Source organism: Hyla sarda, chromosome 6, assembly GCF_029499605.1.
Source record: "Hyla sarda isolate aHylSar1 chromosome 6, aHylSar1.hap1, whole genome shotgun sequence".
In the NCBI taxonomy this organism is placed as follows: Eukaryota; Metazoa; Chordata; class Amphibia; order Anura; family Hylidae; genus Hyla; species Hyla sarda.
Genome location: NC_079194.1, coordinates 290668681 through 290691373, shown reverse-complemented (window position 1 = coordinate 290691373; position 22693 = coordinate 290668681). Strand labels below are relative to the sequence as shown.

Genomic DNA, 22693 nt, shown 5'->3' with positions numbered 1-22693 from the left:
AAGGCCTTTAAGATAACGCAGATGCTTTTGCAGCTCAAAGACCTAAAGACTAAGCATAGACAGGCAACTACTGATGCCCTTAGAGCCTCCCTGCAATAGACAAGGGATTATCTGCGATTCCTTCTCATAGATGAGGCCAGTACGGCAACAAACCTAGCAAGACCTTGGCTAAAGCACTCAGGGTACAGCGGGGTCACCCAATCTTCTATACCTACCATAAGGGTTGCCACCTGGCCGGCATTTTACCGCCACAGCCGGTATTTTGGCCACCCTGACGGTATTTTTATATTAAAAATACCAGCAATGCAATGCTGCACCATATACTATACCAGTGTTTCCCAACCAGAGAGCCTCCAGCTGTTGCAAAACTACAACTCCCAACATGCCCAGACAGCCAATGGCTGTCTGGGCATGCTGGGAGTTGTAGTTTGCAACAGCTGAAGGCACCCCTGGTTGGGAAACATTGACCTATACTATATACTACTATATAGTCCAACATGCTGAGTTGTAGTTTGCAACAGCTGGAGGCACCCCTGGTTGGGAAACATTGACCTATACTATATACTACTATACAGTCCAACAAGCTGGGATTAGTAGTCTTGCAACAGCTGGAGGCACCCCTGGTTGGGAAACACTGACCTATACTATATACTACTATATAGTGCAACATGCTGGGAGTTGTAGTTTTCATTTGGGGCAGCTGCTGAGCCACAGGCTGTATCAGGGCATGCTGGGAGTTGTAGTTAGTAACTAACTGCAACTTCGATCTTAATTTAAAAAGTGATCAAAAAGTCACATCAGAACAAAAATGGTCCTGTTAAAAACTGCAGATCGGGGCGCAAAAAATTAGGATAGCATTCAGCAGCTAATACGTACTGGAAGGATTAAGATTTTTTAATAGAAGTAATTTACAAATATGTTGTAGTAAATAAAGAAAAAAGGTGTCCTGCACTCACCGCTTCTATCCAGGTAATCCTCTACGGTCTTTATTGTCCTAGCACCTCCGCTGCCAGGGTGGATTTCCAGTCTAGCGGGACGCCGTCTCCATCTCGTGGTCTTAGGAGGCCTAAGGTATCGGTGCCACTGTTGTTTCTTGTTTACTTCTACTAATTTACAAATATGTTTAACTTTCTGCCACCAGTTGATTTAAAAGAAAAAAGGTTTTCACCGGAGTACCCCTTTAATCCATCTGTCAGTTTCCCTTTAAAGGGGTACTCCGGCCCTAAGACATCTTATCCAAGATGTCTGACTACAGGGGTCCTGCCACTGGGGACCCCTGTATTCTCACATTCGCACGCCACGCTGCCAGCTCACAAACTGCCGGGTGCCGACCACAGCCGTCACGCCCCCTCCCATAGACTTGCATAGCGTGGGGGCGGGGAGTGATGTCACATGGGGGCGGAGTCGAGTACCCGGCAGTTTGTGAGCTGTTAGCGCGGCGTGCACCTCAAAGATTGCGGGTGTCCCCAGTGGCGGGACCCCAGTGGTCAGACATCTTATCCCCTATCCTTTGCATAGGGGATAAGATGTCTTAGGGCCGGAGTACCCCTTTAAACACTCATTGAGCTGTAACCCACTGAGTCTTAGCAGCTTCTGAGGGAGTCATCACTATTCTCCTCTCCAATGAGTCATGTATAGCTCTATTTTGAGATTTACAAGTGCTAATGCCCTGTATCAGAAGCCTATAACGTCGGTCTTCATAGAGTCCCAGAATACTCCCATGGGAGCCGTCCACTGATTAACCTTATAACCTGCATCAATGGCCATAAAGCCCCTCGAGAAGAAGGTCCAGCAGTTACAGTAAGCTCGATGTGATCGGAGAGACTAAGAGGCAAGTATTCAACTTGAGTCACATATTGCATCAGTATCTTGTGCTCCACCTCAAGTTATAAGTGATGGAACGTTCCATGGGAGCTGGAAAAGCTTGGGAACCATAGAGCCTTGAGGTTACCTCACCCCATAGCAAGATAGCAAGGCAAGGATCCCCCCTCCAAAATAATAATATACAGTGGTCCCTCAAGTTACAATATTAAATTGGTTCCAGGACGACCATTGTATGTTGAAACCATTGTATGTTGAGACCAGAACTCTATGGAAACCTGGTAATTGGTTCTGAAGCCCCAAAATGTCATCCAAAAATAGGAAAAAGTGAGATAACTAAGTAGATAACTAATATAGATAAAGCAAATTCTTACATATAAAAGTAATAAAGATCTGCTGGGAGCTGTAAATCACTGTCTATGTCAGTGTTTCCCAAGCAGGGAGCCTCCAGCTGTTGCAAAACTACAACTCCCAGCATGCCCGGACAGCCTTTGGCTGTCCGGGCATGCTGGGAGTTGTAGTTTTGCAACAGCTGGGGGCACCCTGCTTGGGAAACACTGGTCTATGTAGAGGACAGGAGCTTCTTCAGGGTCCTGTACAGTACACAATGTCCTAAAAAAGTAACATGGAGCCGCCCTCACCTGGTGTCCAAAGGAGCAGCTAACCCTGGCACAGGTAAAGTGTACAGAACATGTAATACCTCCCTGTACTGTAGGGGGCGCTACCAGACACCAGTCAGTGCATACACTTCAGTAATACAGGTAAAGTGTACAGAACATGTAATACCTCCCTGTACTGTAGGGGGCGCTACCAGACACCAGTCAGTGCATACACTTCAGTAATACAGGTAAAGAGTACAGAACATGTAATACCTCTCTGTACTGTAGGGGGCACTACCAGACACCAGTCAGTGCATACACTTCAGTAATACAGGTAAAGAGTAGTACAGAACATGTAATACCTCCCTGTACTGTAGGGGGCGCTACCAGATATCAGTCAGTGCATGCACTTCAGTAATACAGGTAAAGAGTACAGAACATGTAATACCTCCCTGTACTGTAGGGGATGCTACCAGACACCAGTCAGTGCATACACTTCAGTAATACAGGTAAAGAGTACAGAACATGGAATACCTCCCTGTACTGTAGGGGGTGCTACCAGACACCAGTCAGTGCATGCACTTCAGTAATACAGGTAAAGAGTACAGAACATGTAATACCTCTCTGTACTGTAGGGGGTGCTTCCAGACACCAGTCAGCACATGCACTTCAGTAAAACAGGTAAAGAGTACAGCACATCTAATACCTCCCTGTACTGTAGGGGGCGCTACCAGACACCAGTCAGTGCATACGCTTCAGTAATACAGGGGTTTTACCAGTGAATGTCTATTCTGATTGGTCGGTTCTTCCAGCTATTGACACGTTTCAGAGACCGGGACTGTCTGTAACATTGTATGTTGAGTCTGGTTTCAACTTACACTGGTCCAGAAAAGATCATTGTATGTTGAAAAATTTTATGTTGAGGCCATTGTAAGTTGAGGGATCACTGTATTGAGTTGGATCTAAGTAATTATTAAAACTGTCCCTCAATGAGAAACGCCAAATCGGGAAGAAAGGTGATGAACGCTAGGGCTCTGCATTGCACCACACATGAGTAGGGTGGAGGAATGTACAAAGCGAGGGGCAATAAATCTCACAACCTACAACCTACCCTCTGGGTCAACACGTAAACATAACATTCTTATGGACTAAACCTCTTAGTTTCCTCATATGTTAAGAGAAAGTAGCATAGAAAACATGGGCCACTGGGTATCTACAGTCATATCTGTTTCAGATGAGACAAATCATGGTCTATGTCAGTGTTTCCCAAGCAGGGAGCCTCCAGCTGTTGCAAAACTACAACTCCCAGCATGCCCAGCAAATTGTTTAGAGGGATTATTGAGAACATTGGAACATTAAAATCTCAAGTTGCAAAACATCAACTGGTGCCAGAAAGTTATACAGATTTGTAAATTAGTTCTATTTAAAAATCTTAACCCTTCCAGTACTTATCAGCTGCTGTATACTACACAGGAAGTGCTTTCATTTTTGAATTTCCTTTCTGTCTGACCACATTGCTCTCTGCTGACACCTCTGTCCATGTGAGGAACTGTCCAGAGCAGGATAGGTTTGCTATGGGGATTTGCTCCTTCTCCGGACAGTTCATAAAATAGACAGAGGTGTCAGCAGAGAGCACTGTGGTCAGACAGAAAGGAAATTCAAAAATGAAAGCACTTCCTGTGTAGTATACAGCAGCTGATAAGTACTGGAAGGGTTAAGATTTTTAAATAGAAGTAATTTACAAATCTAAAAATTTTTTGGCACTGGATGATAAAAAAAATAAAAATAAAACCGTTTCCCAATGGAGTACCCCTTTAAGCCATGGGAAAGGCATGGAATAATAATAATGATGATAACAATATTAGGAAAATGTAAGCAGAGTAAGAAGAAGACCCAACCTAACATCAGAAATGAATTAGGATCTGCAGAAGTCCCCTAGAGAGTGCATGGCGTGACGGCCTAGCATGAACTCTGCTGCTTCAGTCATTTGAGGGACAAGGAACCTCAGTTTTTGCAATTGGTGGGGGTCCCAGAAGTCAGAGAAAACAAGGTCCTTGTCCCTGGGTGAATGGGGCAGCGGTCGAGCTATTGCACTGCCACTGGGACTGTTCTATATAGCAAAGTGTACTACATGACTGCTACTACTTGACTGCTACTCCACTTACTTACCAGCACCCGTTGCCCCGCATTGCTCCGGCCGTGGCCCCGCCTCGATGGCTTGAATGAAGGCTGGCATTACCGCTCTGCTCCGTCTGCTTAGGGAGCAGAGCGATGATGAGAGCCGTCATTCAAGCCATTGGGGCGGGGCCACGGCCAGAGCAATGCGGAGCAACGGGTGCTGGTAAATAGACTTTAAAGGGGGACTTTATAACTTAAAGGGGTTCTCCACCATAAGGTGATTTTAGTACGTACCTGGCAGACAGTAATGGACATGCTTAGGACGGATCTGTGCTTGTCTTGGAGCTAAATGGCTATGCTGTGAGATTACCATAACACTGTGGATAGCTGTTTGTGAACTAGTATTTCCTGTTTGAGTTTTCTTTTTTTGCCTACAAATCCCATAATTCCATTTTCCTCCCTCCCACACATCAGCCACCCCACCCATTGAAACATAAATGAGCTGCATCCATTCAAAAGACCTGTGGTTTTCAATCAGGATGCCTACAGCTATTACATTAGTTGCAGATTGATCTCTCTCCCACCAAGCGATCGCTCCACCCATTGAAGCAGACAGGCTCCGTCATCAGCTGACTAGTGATGTAATGTCTCGGCCGCATTGCAACCTGGGAAAAATCTTAGACAACAGTCATTTTGTATGCTGTTAAAAATAAATATTGGAGTGAAAATCACAGAAGAATTGTGAGAAAACCGTCACACACAGGTACAGACACTATATTATCAACTACACTAACTTTACAGCCCCTGTAGCATAGTCACATAAAAAATAATCCTGGAATACACAAACGTCCCCCGGGGATGGTGAGGATAATGATTTTAGCATATATAACACATTGTCAAGCGTTATATATGCTAAAATCTGCTGACTGGTTCCCGTTAAGGTCTCAGTGCCGAAACTTCCACCAATCAGGAGAATAAACAGGGTTGAAAATTGGATCAGTCAAGGTCTCACTCCTGAGACCCTCACCAATCAGCAGAACAAGGAGGAAGATGTTTTGATTTGTCACTGATCAGGAGAACGAACGGAATAAATAGTAAGGAGTACAGCAGAAGATAGCTAAAGCTACACTTAGCACCTAAATATGACCGTATATAGCAGCGGTCTGAAAAGTGTGGACCTCCAGCTGTTGCAAAACTACAACTCCCAGCATGCCCGGACAGCCGTTGGCTGTCCGGGCATGCTGGAAGTTGTAGTTTTGCAACATCTGGAGTCCTACAGCTTTGAGACTATTGATAAATATCATCTAGAACATGTATTACACCACAGGTTAACCCCTTAATAGTCACGATAGAATCACACGCTGTCCTCGTATGTGTACGGGCGGATTACAAAACGCCAACCCTTCCCTTAACCTCCCCTTTTTTTTTTTATTTGCTGCGCTGCATATCAACTATTTTCTTATCTAAGCATCTGAGAGCTAAATCCGGGGTCCACGACGACTGCTCTCTCGTCTCCATGGAAACCTAAGCAGTGCGCTTCTTCACCAGGAGGGCAGCCATATTGGAAAAAAAAAGCTTGAACTGGTTAATTGTAGGAGAGAAGTGGATAATGCGGAGCCACATGGCCCCGATGTGTTCTGCCCATTTTCCTATTAGCCATTAAATCACTGACTAATTGGATGTTGGTGGAATGAAGCTGCCACACGGTGACAATGCTGTAACCCTTTGTGTGCACTTCAGTGCTGCGTAATGCTATGTAGGTCGCGCTTTGATGCTAAGATACGTCAATGGTTAGACATTCTGAATAATGAGATTATATACATCCAGTCCCCCGATCCTTTTACTTCTTCCTGCATCTGAGACGACCAATCCATGCAGGACCTGCCGATTCAGCCAATCACTGGCCACAACGGTATCTGTCTTGGCCAGTGATTGACTTAAAGGGGTATTCCAGGAAAAAACTTTTTTTTTTTTATATTAACTGGCTCCAGAAAGTTAAACAGATTTGTAAATTACTTCTATTAAAAAAACTTAATCCTTCCAATAATTATCAGCTGCTGAAGTTGAGTTGTTGTTTTCTGTCTGGCAACAGTGCTCTCTGCTGACATCTCTGCTTGTCTCGGGAACTGCACAGAGTAGAAGAGGTTTGCTATGGGGATTTGCTTCTACTCTCGACAGTTCCCGAGACAGGTGTCATCAGAGAGCACTTAGACAGAAAAGAACAACTCAACTTCAGCAGATCATAAGTACTGAAAGGATTAATTTACAAATCTGTTTAACTTTCTGGAGCAGGTTGATATATATATATATATATATATATATATATATATATATAAAAGTTTTTTTTTTCTGGATAATCCATTTAACTCTCAGGTCCTGCACCCAAAGCTCATCTTGGAAGTAGTTAGAAGAATGGGGACTGGATAGAGGTGAACCGGAGCAGGGTTAGGTAAGTAATAGTCTTATTTTTATGGGCTAGAGAAAAAAAAAAAACGGACGTATGTTGCAAAAAATTTTTTTTAATCTGAACGTTTTAGATGTTTGGAATTTAAAAATAAGGGAATTTTTTTTACATGACAGCATGTAAAACTAGACATATAGACATAAAGGGCTTGTTCAGAATAAGAAATACTTTGGCTGCTTATTTTTAAAAGCAGCGCCACACTATGGTCTGTCCCTGGTATTGCAGCTCCAGGGCCAGTGAGCTGCCAACGACCAACGTTTCACATCTTATATCTATCATTTAAGGCGCTGTTTATTTTATTCAGACTATAACTTGACCTTGTTGCATGGCCAAAGAAGGCTGCATTGGGACCAATGAAAGCAAATGTGGTCATGTGATCAATATGTAGCTCCGACCTCAACCAGAAATCCTTCTGCGATGATTTTTGGGTCTTAGTTACTTCCGGTTCACAACACAACCACATATGATTTTACTAGTAGCAGGACACATAAATTTTGCCTCGTGAAATATGTTGTAAAGGATTATCGGTCTGATCTAATCTGCATCCGATATGCATCATTGTCACAATTCTTTTATTAATTTTTTAATAAACGGAACCTATCTTCACTTAAAACCTATGTCCATACTTGGATTGCAGCGACAATAAGGGTGATTTTTTTTTCTACACACACACTCCTAACAATTAATCTGTCACCCTCCGGCTATATCATAACACTTGGAAACCAACTGGTTAAAGACTTTTTTCCTACATGGCCAATAAGGGAATAACAGCAGTTGAGAAGACAGGTCTATAAGTCCTTGATCATACAATGCAGACGATTCGTTTCAGTGGTGCAACCTCCTTCATCAGATTATAGGTCTGCTCTGATGAAGGAGGTTGCACCTTCGAAACACGTCATTGACACTGTTTATTATTTTTTAAATAAATGGAACATATCTTTACCTAAGACCTGTGTGTCCCGGGTTTATCTCCATAAATGGATTGCAGTGCCAACTAGGGCGATTTCTTTTGTACACAGACACCCAACAACTTATCTCTCACCCTTCGGCTATATAACAACAACTTAAAACCAAAAGATTTAAGACTTCTCTCCTACAGGGCCAATAAGGGAATAATAGCAGCTGAGAAGACAGGTCTATAAGTTCTTGTTCACACAATGCAGACTTAATGCATTTCGGAGGTGCAACCACCTTCATCAGATTTAGAGTCAGATCTGATGAAGAAGGTTGCACCTACAAAATGCGTTATTGTCCCTGTTCTGTTATTTTTATGTAATAAACAGAACCTAAGACCTATGAGTACCGGGAATATCTCTAAACTTAGATTGCAGCGCCAACAAGTTTGATTTAATTTCTACATACATTCAGAACAATTAATCGGTCACCCTTTGACTATATCACAACAACTGGAAACCGCAGCTGAGAAGACGGATCTATATATCCTTGTTCATACAATGCAGACTTAATGCGTTTCAGAGATGCAACCTCCTTCATCAGATTATGGGTCTGATCTGATGAAGGAGGTTGCACCTCTGAAACACGTCATTGCCACTATTCTTTTATTATTTTTGCAATATATGGAACATATCTTTACCTAAGATGTGTGTCCCAGGAATATCACCATATTTGGATTGCAGCGGCATTAACAAGAGCGTTTTTTTTCCTATACAGACAACCAACAATTAATCGGTCACTCTTTGACCCTTCACAACAACGGGAAACCAACAGGTTAAAGACTTCTCTCCAATAGGGCCAATGAGGGAATACCAACAGCTGAGTAGACGGGTCTATAAGCCCTTGTTCACACAATGCAGACTTGATGCAGTTTTTGCAAACCAGTAGTATTTTTTGCATGTAGGAGACTGGTTACAAGTTACTGGTTATCATCTCCTGATTTATATCTCATAGCAATTAAAGGAATACTCCGGGCAAATTGGTGTGTTATAGAAAGATGTGCATTTCCTATGAATTATTTTGTTCTGCTCTACCCCCTAAGGTCCTGCCTTGAGCAGAACGGAGTGTTCCTCTTAATCAGTGTTTTCCAAGCCAGTGTGCCTCAAGCTGTTTTAAAACTACAAGTCCCAGCATGCCCTGACACCCAACGGCTGTCCAGGCATTCTGGGAGTTCAAGTTTTGCAACAGAAGGAGGCAATGTTTGACAGAGCCACAAGAAATCTAAGCTGTCAAAAATATAAGTCTTTCGGATTGCAGCTACCCCTCCATCAGTATCGAGAACTGCAGCTATCAGTCTTAAGGACTGCAGATGTCCCTTCCGCAGTCTTGTGGACTGCAGCTGTCACTCCATTCGTCTTGCAGACTGCAAAAGTCACTCCCCAGTCTTGCGGATTGCAGCTGTCATGCTATCAGTCTTGTGGACTGCAGCTGTCATGCCATCAGTCTTGCAGACTGCAGCTATCACGCCATCAGTCTCGCAGACTGCAGCTATCACGCCATCAGTCTCAGTCTGCAGCTGTCACTCCTGCAGTCTCATGGACTGCAGCTGTCACTCCTGCAGTCTCGCAGACTGCAGCTGTCACTCAGTCTTGCAGACTGCAGCTACTGCTCCATCAGGCTTGCGGACTGAATCTGTCACGCCATCAGTCTCACAAACTGCAGCTGTTACACCATCAGTCTTGCAGAACGCATGTCACGTCATCAGTCTCACAAACTGCATCTGTTACGCCATCAGTCTTGAAGACTGCATCTGTCACGCCATCAGTCCTGCAGACTGCATCTGTCACGCCATCAATGTTGCGGACTGCATCTGTCACGCCATCAATCTTGTGGACTGCAGCTGTCACGCCATCAATCTTGTGGACTGCAGCTGTCACTTCATCAGTAGCACAATAAAAAGTCTCTGTGTAGCCCAGGCATTACACTCCACAAGCAATTTATCTGATCAATGGAAACAGATAGTGTGCACATCACTGAGTAACCTTCTCGCAAATGTATTAATAAAAGCACACATGTAGAGTAAAGTTGCTTTGAAGACACAGGAAGGATTACCGAAAACCATAGTTCAGGTCTCCGAAACCCCAGGGTAGAAGAAACTTGTAGAGCATTGATCTCATTGGATAAGTAACTGGTTGATTTGGGATTGGGTAAACCTTTGAGCTGTGCTGTGTACATTTCTTTCTCTCCATTTACAGAGCTGTCTGCTTTGATGTAGGTGAGAGCAGAATAATCAGTAGTCAGGCTATGGGAATGGTAAAAGCAGCATGGGAGCCCTCTGTTGATCTTGCGGGAGGAAGTGACCTGTTCTCTCATGGCAGGAGAATAGAGCTGCGTGTGATAAGGAATGTGCCTCGATGTGGGGAGAATAAAAGGATTCTGGGTTTCCTAGCAGCACAGAGTATTACAGGAGACAAGTGCATTAATTATTAGATTAGTGTCGGCATGGTTGGTGCAGTGTCATCACATTACAGTATGAACAGAGACATGTGAAAAGTGAGGTTGTAGGTCATGGATGCCTGAAGTGAGAGGAGAAGTGTAAACAGCAGCACCGAGTATTTCAGGAAGGGGCAGCAGCAGAGATACAGCTAGGGGCTGTTTCCCCTGGAGCAAAGAACTGTACCAGTGGGCTTAAAACTGCAGACCTCCAGATGTGGCAAAACTACAACTCCCAGCATGCCCGGACAGCCAGCGTCTGTCCGGGCATACTGGGAGTTGCAGTTTTGCCACATCTGGAGGTCCACCGTTTGGAGACCACTGTCCTATACAGTAGAATCGTTGTGTAATGAAGAAAGGCACAAACAGATTTAATATGTCAAATGTAAATCTATCAAACCTGATGTCAATAATAATAATAATATTGATATTAAAAATAATAATAAAAGCAATTAATCAATAATAATAATAATAATAATAAGGCACTAATACTTATAATGATAATATTTTATTATTAGTTATATTATTGTTAATATTATTAGTATTAGTATTATTATTCCTTCAAGTATTAAAAATAATACTAATAATCTCAACAATAACAAAAATAATAATAATAAAAATAATAATATTAATATTGTTTTATTATTTACATTATATATTATTGTTTATATTTTTAGTATTATTATTCTTTCAAGTATTAAAAATAATACTAATAATCTCAACAATAACAAAAATAATAATAATAAAAAAATATTATTAATATTATTTTATTGTTATTATTAATTATATTATATATTATTATTATTATTTTTAATATTATTATTATTATTATTAAAGGAAAACTGTAGTGGTATATTACTTATTCCCTATCCGAAGGACCCACACGGTCGCACCCCCCGCAATTTCCTGTATGGGGCCCCAGCAATCCGCATAAAGTAAGCGTTTCGTCCCCGCATGATGCGGCGGCAGACACCCCCCCCCCCCCCCCATGTATCTCTATGGGATACATGGGGGTCATGTAGGCCACCTTGTCATGCTGGGGATGGACATGCCCCTTCAATTGCACTGCCAGGGCCCCGTACAGGAGATCGCGGGGGGCCCCAGCAGTTGGACCCCCCGTGACATATAACTTATCCTCTATCCACTACAGTTTTCCTGTTATTATTATTATTATTAATAATTATTATTATTACAGTTCAACAACACAAAGGCCAAGATTTCTTCAAATACCCCAATGCCATACAGGAATTCTGGACAGCATATAGGTAATCCAATCTATCTATACACAAACGTAACCCATACAGGCAGAATCTCATATTCAAAAACATCAAAGGAACGAGCCCAGAGAACCCTTGTAGCAATATACATGAGATAAACCACAGAGCGCAGACACGTTTCTCCTGGCGCAACATCCACAGAGCATGATATGAGGCGAATTGGCGTAATCTAAGATGTAAGCGTTCAGGACAGGTGCTGAATCACGTCCTACCTCGATCAGGAAGTCTCCAGTCCTCAGGCCGGCTTGCCAAGCCACTCCGTCCTCATCCACAGATTCGAGGTACTGCAGCGCAGGGAAGGCCGGCGTAGGGTTAAATTCCTCAATCGGAGTATCCGCTAAAAAATAAACAGGGAAAAGAACACAGAACAATATCATGAGACTCAGCTTGACCCAATACATCCTAAAGATATCAACAAGTGGGAAAAAATATGTAATCCCCTTTTGCAGTGTTTCCCGACCAGTGTGCCTCCAGCTGTTGCAAAACTACAACTCCAAGCATGCTGGGAGTTGTAGTTTTGCAACAGCTGGAGACACACTGGTTAGGGAACTCTGTCCCATTGTGTTATATATATATTAAAACTTTAGTTTATTAGTTTATTCTAAATACCAATAGTTCCTGACCCCTATCTTATATGAAGGGATAGCCTTATGCCTATTCCTATTTTATATGAAGGATAGCCTTATGCCTATCTTATATGAAGGATAGCCTTCTATCGATCTCTATCTTATATGAAGGATAGCCTTATGTCTATCCCTATCTTATATGAAGGATAGCCTTATGCCTATCCCTATCTTATATGAAGGATAGCCTTATGCCTATCCCTATCTTACATGAAGGATAGCCTTATGCCTATCCCTATCTTACATGAAGGATAGCCTTATACCTATCCCTATCTTATATGAAGGATAGCCTTATACCTATCCCTATCTTATATGAAGGATAGCCTTATGCCTATCCCTATCTCATATGAAGGAACGCCTTATACCTATCCCTATCTTATATGGAGGATAGCCTTATGCCTATCCCTATCTTATATGAAGGATAGCCTTATGCCTATCCCCATCTTATATGAAGGAACGCCTTATGCCTATCCCTATCTTATATGGAGGATAGCCTTATGCCTACCCCTATCTTATTTGAAGAATAGCCTTATGTTTATCCCTATCTTATATGAAGGATAGCCTTATGCCTATCCCTATCTTATATGGAGGATAGCCTTATGCCTATCCCTATCTTATATGAAGGATAGCCTTATGTCTATCCCCATCTTATATGAAGGAACGCCTTATGCCTATCCCTATCTTATATGGAGGATAGCCTTATGCCTACCCCTATCTTATTTGAAGAATAGCCTTATGTTTTATCCCTATCTTATATGAAGGATAGCCTTATACCTATCCCTATCTTATATGAAGAATAGCCTTATACCTGTCCCTATCTTATATGAAGGATAGCCTTATACCTATCCCTATCTTATGTGAAGAATAGCCTTATACCTGTCCCTATCTTATATGAAGGATAGCCTTATACCTATCCCTATCTTATATGAAGGATAGCCTTATGCCTATCCCATGCATAATTAAACTCCTTCACTGTATTTGCAGCAATCACTTCTGCAGGAAGACTATTCCATGCATCCACTACTCTCTTAGTAAATAACACTTCCTGATATTACTGCAGAATCCTTCCCTTAACACCGTGTCCTCTTGTGGTAGTTTTTCTCACACATATATATATATATATATATATATATATATATATACACACCAAGCGCAGGAGAACAGCACACCAGCAAACAAGTGAAACAATGGTGGGGTGCACACGGTTGCTTAGATCCTGGTCACAGAGCCATCCATGTAGAAAACGAAGAAGCATATGAAGCTTGATAATGGCTGGGTGAGCCAGCCGAAATGTCGCCATCACACTTGTGTGAATAAAGACCTACATTTTGCACCATATGGGAGTGCTGTTGCCTCTTCATTTTCTAGATATATGTATATATTGTCCCCTCCTTCATGGTGTTGGTTCCCCAAGTTGATTGCCCAGGTGTCTTTTCCCTTCTCAAATCAAATGTTTTCAAATCAACTGGTGCCAGAAAGTTACTTCCATAATCCCAACCCATCCAGTACTTATCAGCTGCTGTATGCTGCAGATATACTACAGAGAAATTTGTGAAGTTCTTTCCAGTCTGACCACAGTGCTCTCTGCTGACACCTCTGTCCATGTCAGGAACTGTCCAGAGCAGGAGAGGCTTCCTATGGGGATTTGCTTCTAATTTGGACAGTTCCTGACACAGATAGAGGGCACTGCTGTCAGACTGAAAAAAACTACACAACTTCCTTTGTAGCATACAGCAGCTGATAAGTTCTGGAAGGGTTAAGACTTTTTAACAGAAGTAATTTTCAAATCTACCAGATTTCCCCTTTAATCCTTAAGTCTCACCCAACCACACTTTTACATAAACCAACATTCCCCAACCTGGGATTCTCTAGCTGTTGGAAAACTAACACTACCAGCATACCCGGACCACTGGAGGGTGTCAGGCGCAAGCCTGGTGTGAGCCATCTAATGACTGCAAGGTGGTACTGGCTGAGGACCAGATCTGAGAGATGGCCAAGGCCAGTCAATCTCATATATTATCTATCTCCTATCTATCTCATATCTATCTATCTATCTATCTCATATCTATCTATCTCATATATTATCTATCTCCTATCTATCTCATATCTATCTATCTATCTCATATCTATCTATCTCATATATTATCTATCTCCTATCTATCTCATATCTATCTCATATCTATCTATCTCATATCTTATCTATCTATCTCATATCTTATCTATCTATCCCATATCTTATCTATCTCATATCTATCTATCTCATATCTTATCTATCTATCTCATATCTTATCTATCTATCTCATATCTTATCTATCTATCTCATATCTTATCTATCTATCTCATATCTTATCTATCTCATATCTTATCTATCTCATATCTATCTTATATCTCATATCTATCTCTCTATCTCATATCTATCTCATCTCAATCTATCTATCTCATCTCAATCTATCTATCTCATCTCAATCTATCTATCTCATCTCAATCTATCTATCTCATCTCAATCTATCTATCTCATCTCAATCTATCTATCTCATCTCAATCTATCTATCTCATATCTATCCATCTCATCTCATATCTATCTCATATCTATCTATCTCATTTCTATCTACTTACTTTATATCTATCTATCTATCTATTTCATATCTATCTACCTACTTTATATCTATCTATCTATTTATCTCATATCTATCTATTTATCTCATATCTATCTCTCATATCTATCTCATATTTACCTCTCTCATATATATCTATCTATCTATCTATCTATCTATCTATCTATCTCTCTAAACAAAAAAGAAAAGGATGCAGTACTGAAAGCCTGAACCAAGGGCCAACAATTGACAAGAATCCAACAGAACAAAAGATCTCAAGGCCTCAGAACAAAACATTGTGCAAAAAAAATGGTGATGTATGCAAAACATAAAAAGTGGTGATGAGGAAGCCCCTTGGAAGGCCAAAACGTGTCGGGTTGTTAAGGTTCTTCCCCACTTTTTGCTTTAAGGTTATGTGAGGAATTGTTTTCTTGATCTCTTAACTTTTGAGCATCTACCCTTAGTGTTATTGCAGTGTTGGTTTGGAGTCCATTTTCCCCCTTTCACATAGAAACACTGTCCCTCTCCCTCCGCTTTGTAATCGTCCTCTGTCGGTAACACCTAGTTGTGTATCCACGGGGGGGAGTTTGGGATTTCTGGAAAGACCAGGTACCAGCACGGGGTCACCCGCATCTACTAGTGCTAAATCTAGGCATAGGGGTCCCTTTAAAATGATAAAGGGGTCCTTATGTCTAGACTGAGCACTTCCTTCAATGGAGTGTAGTTATTTATATAAAATCGGGAGTGTATTAACATTAAAGATATATGCAGCGGCTCGTAACCCTACTCTACATTAGTCAGTCTCTTATTTTATTAGATTTTGTTGTCCTTGTATTGCTCTGGAGTATGTTTGTCTTATTAGTTTACTGCTGCTCTGGAGCTTCGGTGGTGATCCCATTCTACGGGCATTAGGTGACCTGACTGATCAGTAACAAATTTGGGGTCTGTTTGGTCAATAGCTATAATATTGGACTTGGATTTGTAATCAAATTATTATTAATAATACTAATAAAAATAAAATTATAATTATTAATTATAATTATTTATTATTATTCTTATAAAGGTAATATTTTAGGTTGTCTTTGCCTGTGTCCGCTATGGCAGTACCGCACCTACGTACATATTGGGATCCATCTGGGGATTAAATACACCTAATGGATCAGAGCATGCCCCCACTCCCTTGCACCTTTATGGACTGGTACACCTGTGCATAACCCCCTTGGCACCTGCAAAATGCCCCTCATTCCCAATACTTAGCATCACTTTGCATAATTAAAGCGCCGTTGATCTCAAAACCACAGCAGGGACTTTAACACTTGTCAACAAAATTTTCATCAAATCCAGAAATCTAGACCCCATGTCCCAGAACCCCCCCCCCCCCCCCCCCCCACCTATTTCTTTCCCATCAGCTCTAACAATGCAATTGCATTACAATTGCAAGTACGGGGCCTAGAGTAGTGGTCTTCAACCTGAGGACCTCCAGGTGTTGCAAAACTACAATTCCCAGCATGCCCGGACAGCCAACGGCTGTGTGGGCATGCTGGGAGTTATAGTTTTGCAACATCTGGAAGTCCGCAGGTTGAAGACCACTGGCCTAGAGCCTTTATATCAAAGTTTCCCATCCAGGGTGTCTCCAGCTGTTGGAAAACCTGCTGCATGTCCGGGCATGCTGGGAGTTATAGTTTTGCAACATCTGGAGGTCCGCAGGTTGAAGACCACTGGCCTAGAGCCTTTATATCAGAGTTTCCCAACCAGGGTGTCTCCAGCTGTTGGAAAACCTGTTACATGTCCGGGCATGCTGGGAGTTATAGTTTTGCAACAGCTGGAGGCACCCTGGTTGGGAGACACTGCTCTGTATTCTCAAACGCAGTCCGGGCATGCTGGGAGTTGTAGTTTTGCAACAGCTGGGGGCACCCTGGTTGAGATACACTGCACTATATTCTCAAACGCTGTCGGGAAATGCAGGGATTTGTAGATTTTGCAACAGCTGGAGGCACCCTGGTTGGAAAAGACTGCTCTATATTCTTAAATGCTCTCCGGGCATGCTGGGATTTGTAGTTTTGCAACAACTGAAGGCAGCCTGGTTGGGAAACATTGCTCTATAGTCTCAAATACTGTCCGGAAATGCTGGGGGTTGTAGATTTGCAACAGCTGGAGGAACCCTGGTTGGGATCCATTGCTTTATATTCCTGAATTCTGTCCGGGAATGCTGGGAGTTATATTTTTGCAACAGCTGGAGGCACCCTGGTTGGGAAACACTGACCTATATTCTCAAATGTTGTTCAGGCATACTTGTTTTGCAACAGCTGGAGGCACCCTGGTTGCGAAACGCTGCTCTATATTCCTAAATGCTGTCCGAGCATGCTGGGATTTGTAGTTTTGCAATAGCTGTATATTCTCAAATCCCAAAGTCTTGTCAGACAAGGGGTGGATCCCGAGTATGACGGCAGTCAGCAGCAGTATGGGGATACTAGAATGGATCCTTTAAATAGACGCAATATGCTAATTAACACGGGTGGGAGTAAGAACTTTGTCCTATAAGGGGGACATCCAGGGGTCGAAATGTGATCAGAAAACGTATATTGGGGGGGGTATTTTTTTTTTTTTTTTTTAATGGGGGGGACTTGCCAAGAACCTCATGCAACTTATTACAGTCCAGTGCTCTATAGTGGTGCTATTGTGTGGAAGTACCAGGGCACGCATTATTTGCATGTCAAACAAGAAGCGCCTGCTGCCTGCGTTAACCCTTTACGGTAGAGCCCCCCCTCCTCCCTACCAGATTTAATTGATGCTCGCAAAAGTTTTTACATGTCTATCTTGTCTCGTATGAAGGTAAAAGAAAAGGGATGACCATCAAGGATGCACAATACGAGGTACAATTGCGCGGAGTGGGAAAAAGCAGGGGGAGAACTGTGTTGTCTAGCAACGGAGAGTAGCAGGAATTATTCCCGATATAATTTTCAGCCATGAACAAAAAAACAACACGCACAGTAACAAGAACAAAAAAAAAAAAAAAAAAAACAAACAAACAAAAAATAAAAAACATAACACACGTACACATTACCTGGAACTGGCACGGACGCTTCTTACCTTTAGCCCCCCTGAGGACGAAGCCGAAGCCTTCATTGTCCTTCTTCTGTAGAACCACCGTCTTCTCTTCAATAATGCAGTCACTGTGGGGAGAATTTCGAGCATACCGACCATTATTACAGCCCCTCATCATCACGGCCGCAGTCGCTCTTCGAGAATGCATCATGTTCATCATCATCATTGTCAAACCCAATTAATCAGATGGCATTGCAGGTGCCAAGCGTGTGGCATCCAAACCAAGAAACAAAAGGAGAAAAAAAAAAGAAGAAAAAAAAAGGAAAAAAAAGGAATAGGCACAAAACATCAATAAAAAAAAAAGAAAATAAAATCATGAAAAAAAAAAAAGAAAAGAAAAAAAAAAAAAAAAAACATAACCCGCCAAGACCACTACTACATGGCAGAATGCAAGAGATGTGAGGGGAGGAGAGCCTGCAGCAGAGCGAGGTAGGAAACCGGCATGCTGATTCTTCCTATGTACAAATGGCTGGGGGAGCGTGTGATCATGTCAGCTGTGTGCGAGACGGAAACTACCGACATCAACTCAACCGCGATCCCTTAAAATAAAACTCTCCCAGCTATGGATCCACCGGGGGTATTCTTCCAAAAACCAGACGGCCAGATAGGAGATAGATCAGGTGGCATCATGAACACAGATTGGGTTGTAGTTGTTTTTATGGTTTTTTTTGCAGGGGGGGGGGGTTTGGTTGTTTTTTTTTTGTTGTCTTTTTTTTGTTTTTGTTTTTTTCAGGTTCTGCTTCCTGTCCGATCTAAAAGGCACCTATGAAGTCACGGGAGAAGGCAGCCTTGCATCGAACCCCCCCCAAAATTTCTAGCGTTAGTAGACGCTACATGCTGCAAGGATCCCACATGATCACGTGACTGCCAGGAATGCTAGCAACGTGTAGCTCCGCGTCATCCAGAGCAAATTTCCTTGGTGTCAGGAAAACTGCATCATCCTAGTATGGCAGGGTACGGCGCTATTCCCGGGAGGATGCAGAAGAAGGAGTGGGGGGGGGGGGGGGTTAAGGGGTTCACGGTGATAGCTAAAATAATCCCAGCCCCTATTGATCGCTACCTTCAGGCTACCTGCGTTATGACAGCCGCCTGTTGCGCCACAATTAACCCCTTGCTGCAGAGAAGCGAGGAAAAAGTAATCACGCTGCCATGCTTTATACTGTAGGTTTGTAAGGATGGACGACTGGCGATGATTTAAGCCCCCCCCCCCCCCCCTCCCCTCCGGATTAGTGTAGATCAGGACCAAAGATCCGTGCAGAGAGGCGTCTGCCCCAGGTTAGGTGCCTAATGCAGAATGCCTCCCCTTTTACCTCATATGACCCCTTCTCATTTATAAAAAAAAAAAAAAAAAAAAAAAGGAGGTGATGTGTGACTTTAAAGAGCTTTCGAGACAATGGCGAGGGGGGGGGGGGGGTGGCGTCGGCAAAGGGCGTCCTGGTTTTAAGTACTGACTCAGGGATGAGTGACGTCACGGGGGGCGAAAGAGCGATGGTGAAGCGATTGCTGCAGAACAGAGGTCCCGCATGCTGCACATTCACATGCATACAGATGAGCTCCTCGCCAATGCCGCCGCCGCTGCTGTCGCCGATAACTCTACCTGGGCTAGGGGATTAACCCTGCGCTGGCGGCAAAAATATAAAAATCGATCCATAACAACCTGAGAGAGTTTATTGTAAAAAAAAAAGTTGCGAAAACTGGAGTAGGACGTCACATGATATTGAGCATGACTTTACAATGCTGCATCATCTAGTGCAGGGATTTCCAAATGATGTGCCTCCAGCGGTTGGAAAACTACAACTCCCAGCATGTCCGGACAGCTTTTGGCTCTGCCATTAGGGGATGCCACTGCCGTTGGTTGTGGTTTTGCAACAGCTGGAGGCACACTGGTTGGGAACCACTGCTCTATATTCTCAAAGGTTGTCCGGGCATGCTGGGAGTTGTAGTTTTGCAACAGCTGGAGGCCCCCTGTTTGGGGAAACGCTAATCTAGTGTCACACACAAATATAACCCAACAATAATGTCCCATCTGTACTAGGTATAGCAATAATAGTATCGTCCAACGTATACACCAGTGTTTCCCAACCAGTGTGGCTCCAGCTGTTGCAAAACCACAACTCCCAGCCTTCGGCTGTCCGGGCATGCTGGGAGATGTGATTTTGCAACCCGATGTTTGGAAAATAATAATCTAGGGTCACAGACAAATAATATAACCCAACAATACTGTCACATCTATACTATATATACAAATAATCCAACATATATACTCGTGCTGGCCGTCCAGGCATGGTGGGAGTTGTAGTTTTGCAACAGCTGAAGGCACGCTGGTTGGGAAATACTGACAGATAAAATCAAATATATATATATATATATATATATATATATATATATACATACATACATACACACAATAAATGTATCCCCCTATCCTGCGGCTAAGTTTTTGTTCATGACAATTCTCCTTTAATAATTAAAAATAAGTTTTATAATGTGGGGGGAGGGGTCCGACTGCTAGGACCAACATACCCCCCGCGATCTCCAGTATGGGCCCCCGGCTCTCTCCGGGTACAGGGTGTGTTGACCTCCGCACAAAGCAACAGACAAAACGCCCCCTCTATATATCTCTATGGCAGATCCGGAGATAGTCGAACGGCTCTCCCCCCTAGCGATGTTTGGAGGGGCCATTTCCTGCGGGGGGGGGGGGGGGGGGGGGCTGACAGGCCCCATTCCTGGAGAGAGCCCTGTACAGGAGATTGCGGGGGGGGGTCCAGCAGAGAGCAATGTGGAGAACACAAAAAAGAAATTCAAAAAGTAAAGATTTTCCTCTGTAGCATACAGCTGCTAAAAAGTACTGGAAGGTTTAAGATTTTTTAATAGAAGTAGTTTACAAATCTGTTTAACTTTCTGACACCGGTTCATTTAAAAAAAAAAAAAAAAAAAGTTTTCCACCGTTGTATCCCTTTAAGAAAGCACATATCTGAGCGGTCCTAGCGCCTACTTGTTTTGCTGGTGCCCCCAACTCCAGATGGAACCTCTACCGGGAATATCTCTGGGCGGAGATTCCATAGTGTGAATGAGCCCTTACAATTGCCCATTTCTCCTACTTCCGATAAACACTTGAAGAATTGACTGATCACTCGCTGCTTGACATATCCGACCACTGAGAGGCGCCATTGTCACCAGATAATCCATGTTATTCAAGGTCTTCATGTTATAGCTGATGGATTTGTATATTATACATATACATGGAGATAAAAAAAAAAAATAATAATAATAATAGCAAACCAAACCTGTTGAGTTGTTCATAGTAACGGTTCAGACTACAACTTTTATGTAAATGAGAGCGGCAACGCCATTTATACGGGCACCTCGCCCACTTAAGTCACACGGGTGGCCCATGTCTACATGTATTTCCAACTATGAGGACAAAGAACGCACATAGGGGAATTTATCATGTTTTCATGCCTGGTTTTAGATGTCAAAAAATAAGTTTGTCCAAAAGTTTGCACAATGATTTCACAGCTTTTGGTTTTTTATTTTATTTTATTTTTTTACTCTGCCCGCACAAACTTTTTAAAAGTGAATGGGGCTTAGCAAAAAAGGTGTGTCACCTCCACCACCCACTAGATTTAATACTAGAACTAACAACTGCAACTTCCTGTGAACAACATGATGACATCATCACCTATCATATTACTCCTGGCATCTCACAGACCCCTCCCCCTCCCAGCTCTATCTGTATACTGCTGCTGCTGTCTCTATGGGATCAGGATATATAAGTAGCTATACACCTTTCCTTCCAGCTTCATCTGAATACTGCTGCTATCTCTGTGGGATCAGGATATATAGTTTTATACAATTCCCCTCGAGCTCTATCTGTATATTGCTGCTACGTTTTTAAAATCAGGATACAGTGGTCCCTCAAGTTACAATATGAATTGGTTCTGGGACGACCATTGTATGTTGAAACCATTGTATGTTGAGACCAGAACTCTATGGAAACCTGGTAATTGGTTCTAAAGGCACCAAAATGTCATCCAAAAAATAGGAGAAAGTGAGAATTAAAGAAAAATAAGTAGATAACTAATATAGATAAAGCAAATCCTTACATATAAAAGTAAGAAAGATCTGCTGGGAGCGGTGATCACTGTCTATGCCAGTGTTTCCCAAGCAGGGAGCCTCCAGCTGTTGCAAAACTACAACTCCCAGCATGCCCGGACAGCCGTTGGCTGTCCGGGCATGCTGGGAGTTGTAGTTTTGCAACAGCTGGGGGCACCCTGCTTGGGAAACACTGGTCTATGTAGAGGACAGGAGCTTCTTCGGGGTCCTGTACAGTACACACAATGTCCTAATAAAGTAACATGGAGCCGCCCTCACCTGGTGTCCAAAGGAGCAGCTAACCCTGGTACAGGTAAAGAGTAGTATAGAACATGTAATACCTCCCTGTACTGTAGGGGGCGCTACCAGACACCCGCCAGTGCATGCACTTCAGTAATACAGGTAAAGAGTACAGAACATGTAATACCTCCCTGTACTGTAGGGGGCGCTACCAGACACCAGTCAGTGCATACGCTTCAGTAATACAGGGGTTTTACCAGTGAATGCCCATTCTGATTGGTCGGGTCTTCCGGCCATTGACACGTTTCACAGATCTGGACTGTCTGTACATTGTATGTTGAGTCTGGTTTCAACTTACGATGGTCCAGAA

The 22693-nt window shown here is 42.8% G+C and overlaps 1 protein-coding gene across 7 annotated transcripts in view; it reads right to left on the bottom strand.

Annotated features, from left to right (window-relative positions):
- SHANK2 (SH3 and multiple ankyrin repeat domains 2) overlaps window positions 1-22693 on the bottom strand; it is a 582141-nt gene that overhangs the window by 152599 nt on the left and 406849 nt on the right. For all 7 annotated transcript variants that reach the window (XM_056527699.1, XM_056527698.1, XM_056527700.1 and 4 more), the window contains 2 exons: window positions 17974-18056; window positions 11879-12003 (listed from right to left, as the gene is read on the bottom strand). In XM_056527699.1, coding sequence (XP_056383674.1) covers window positions 11879-12003; window positions 17974-18056 — 208 coding nt within the window. The remainder of the gene's footprint in view (window positions 1-11878; window positions 12004-17973; window positions 18057-22693) is intronic.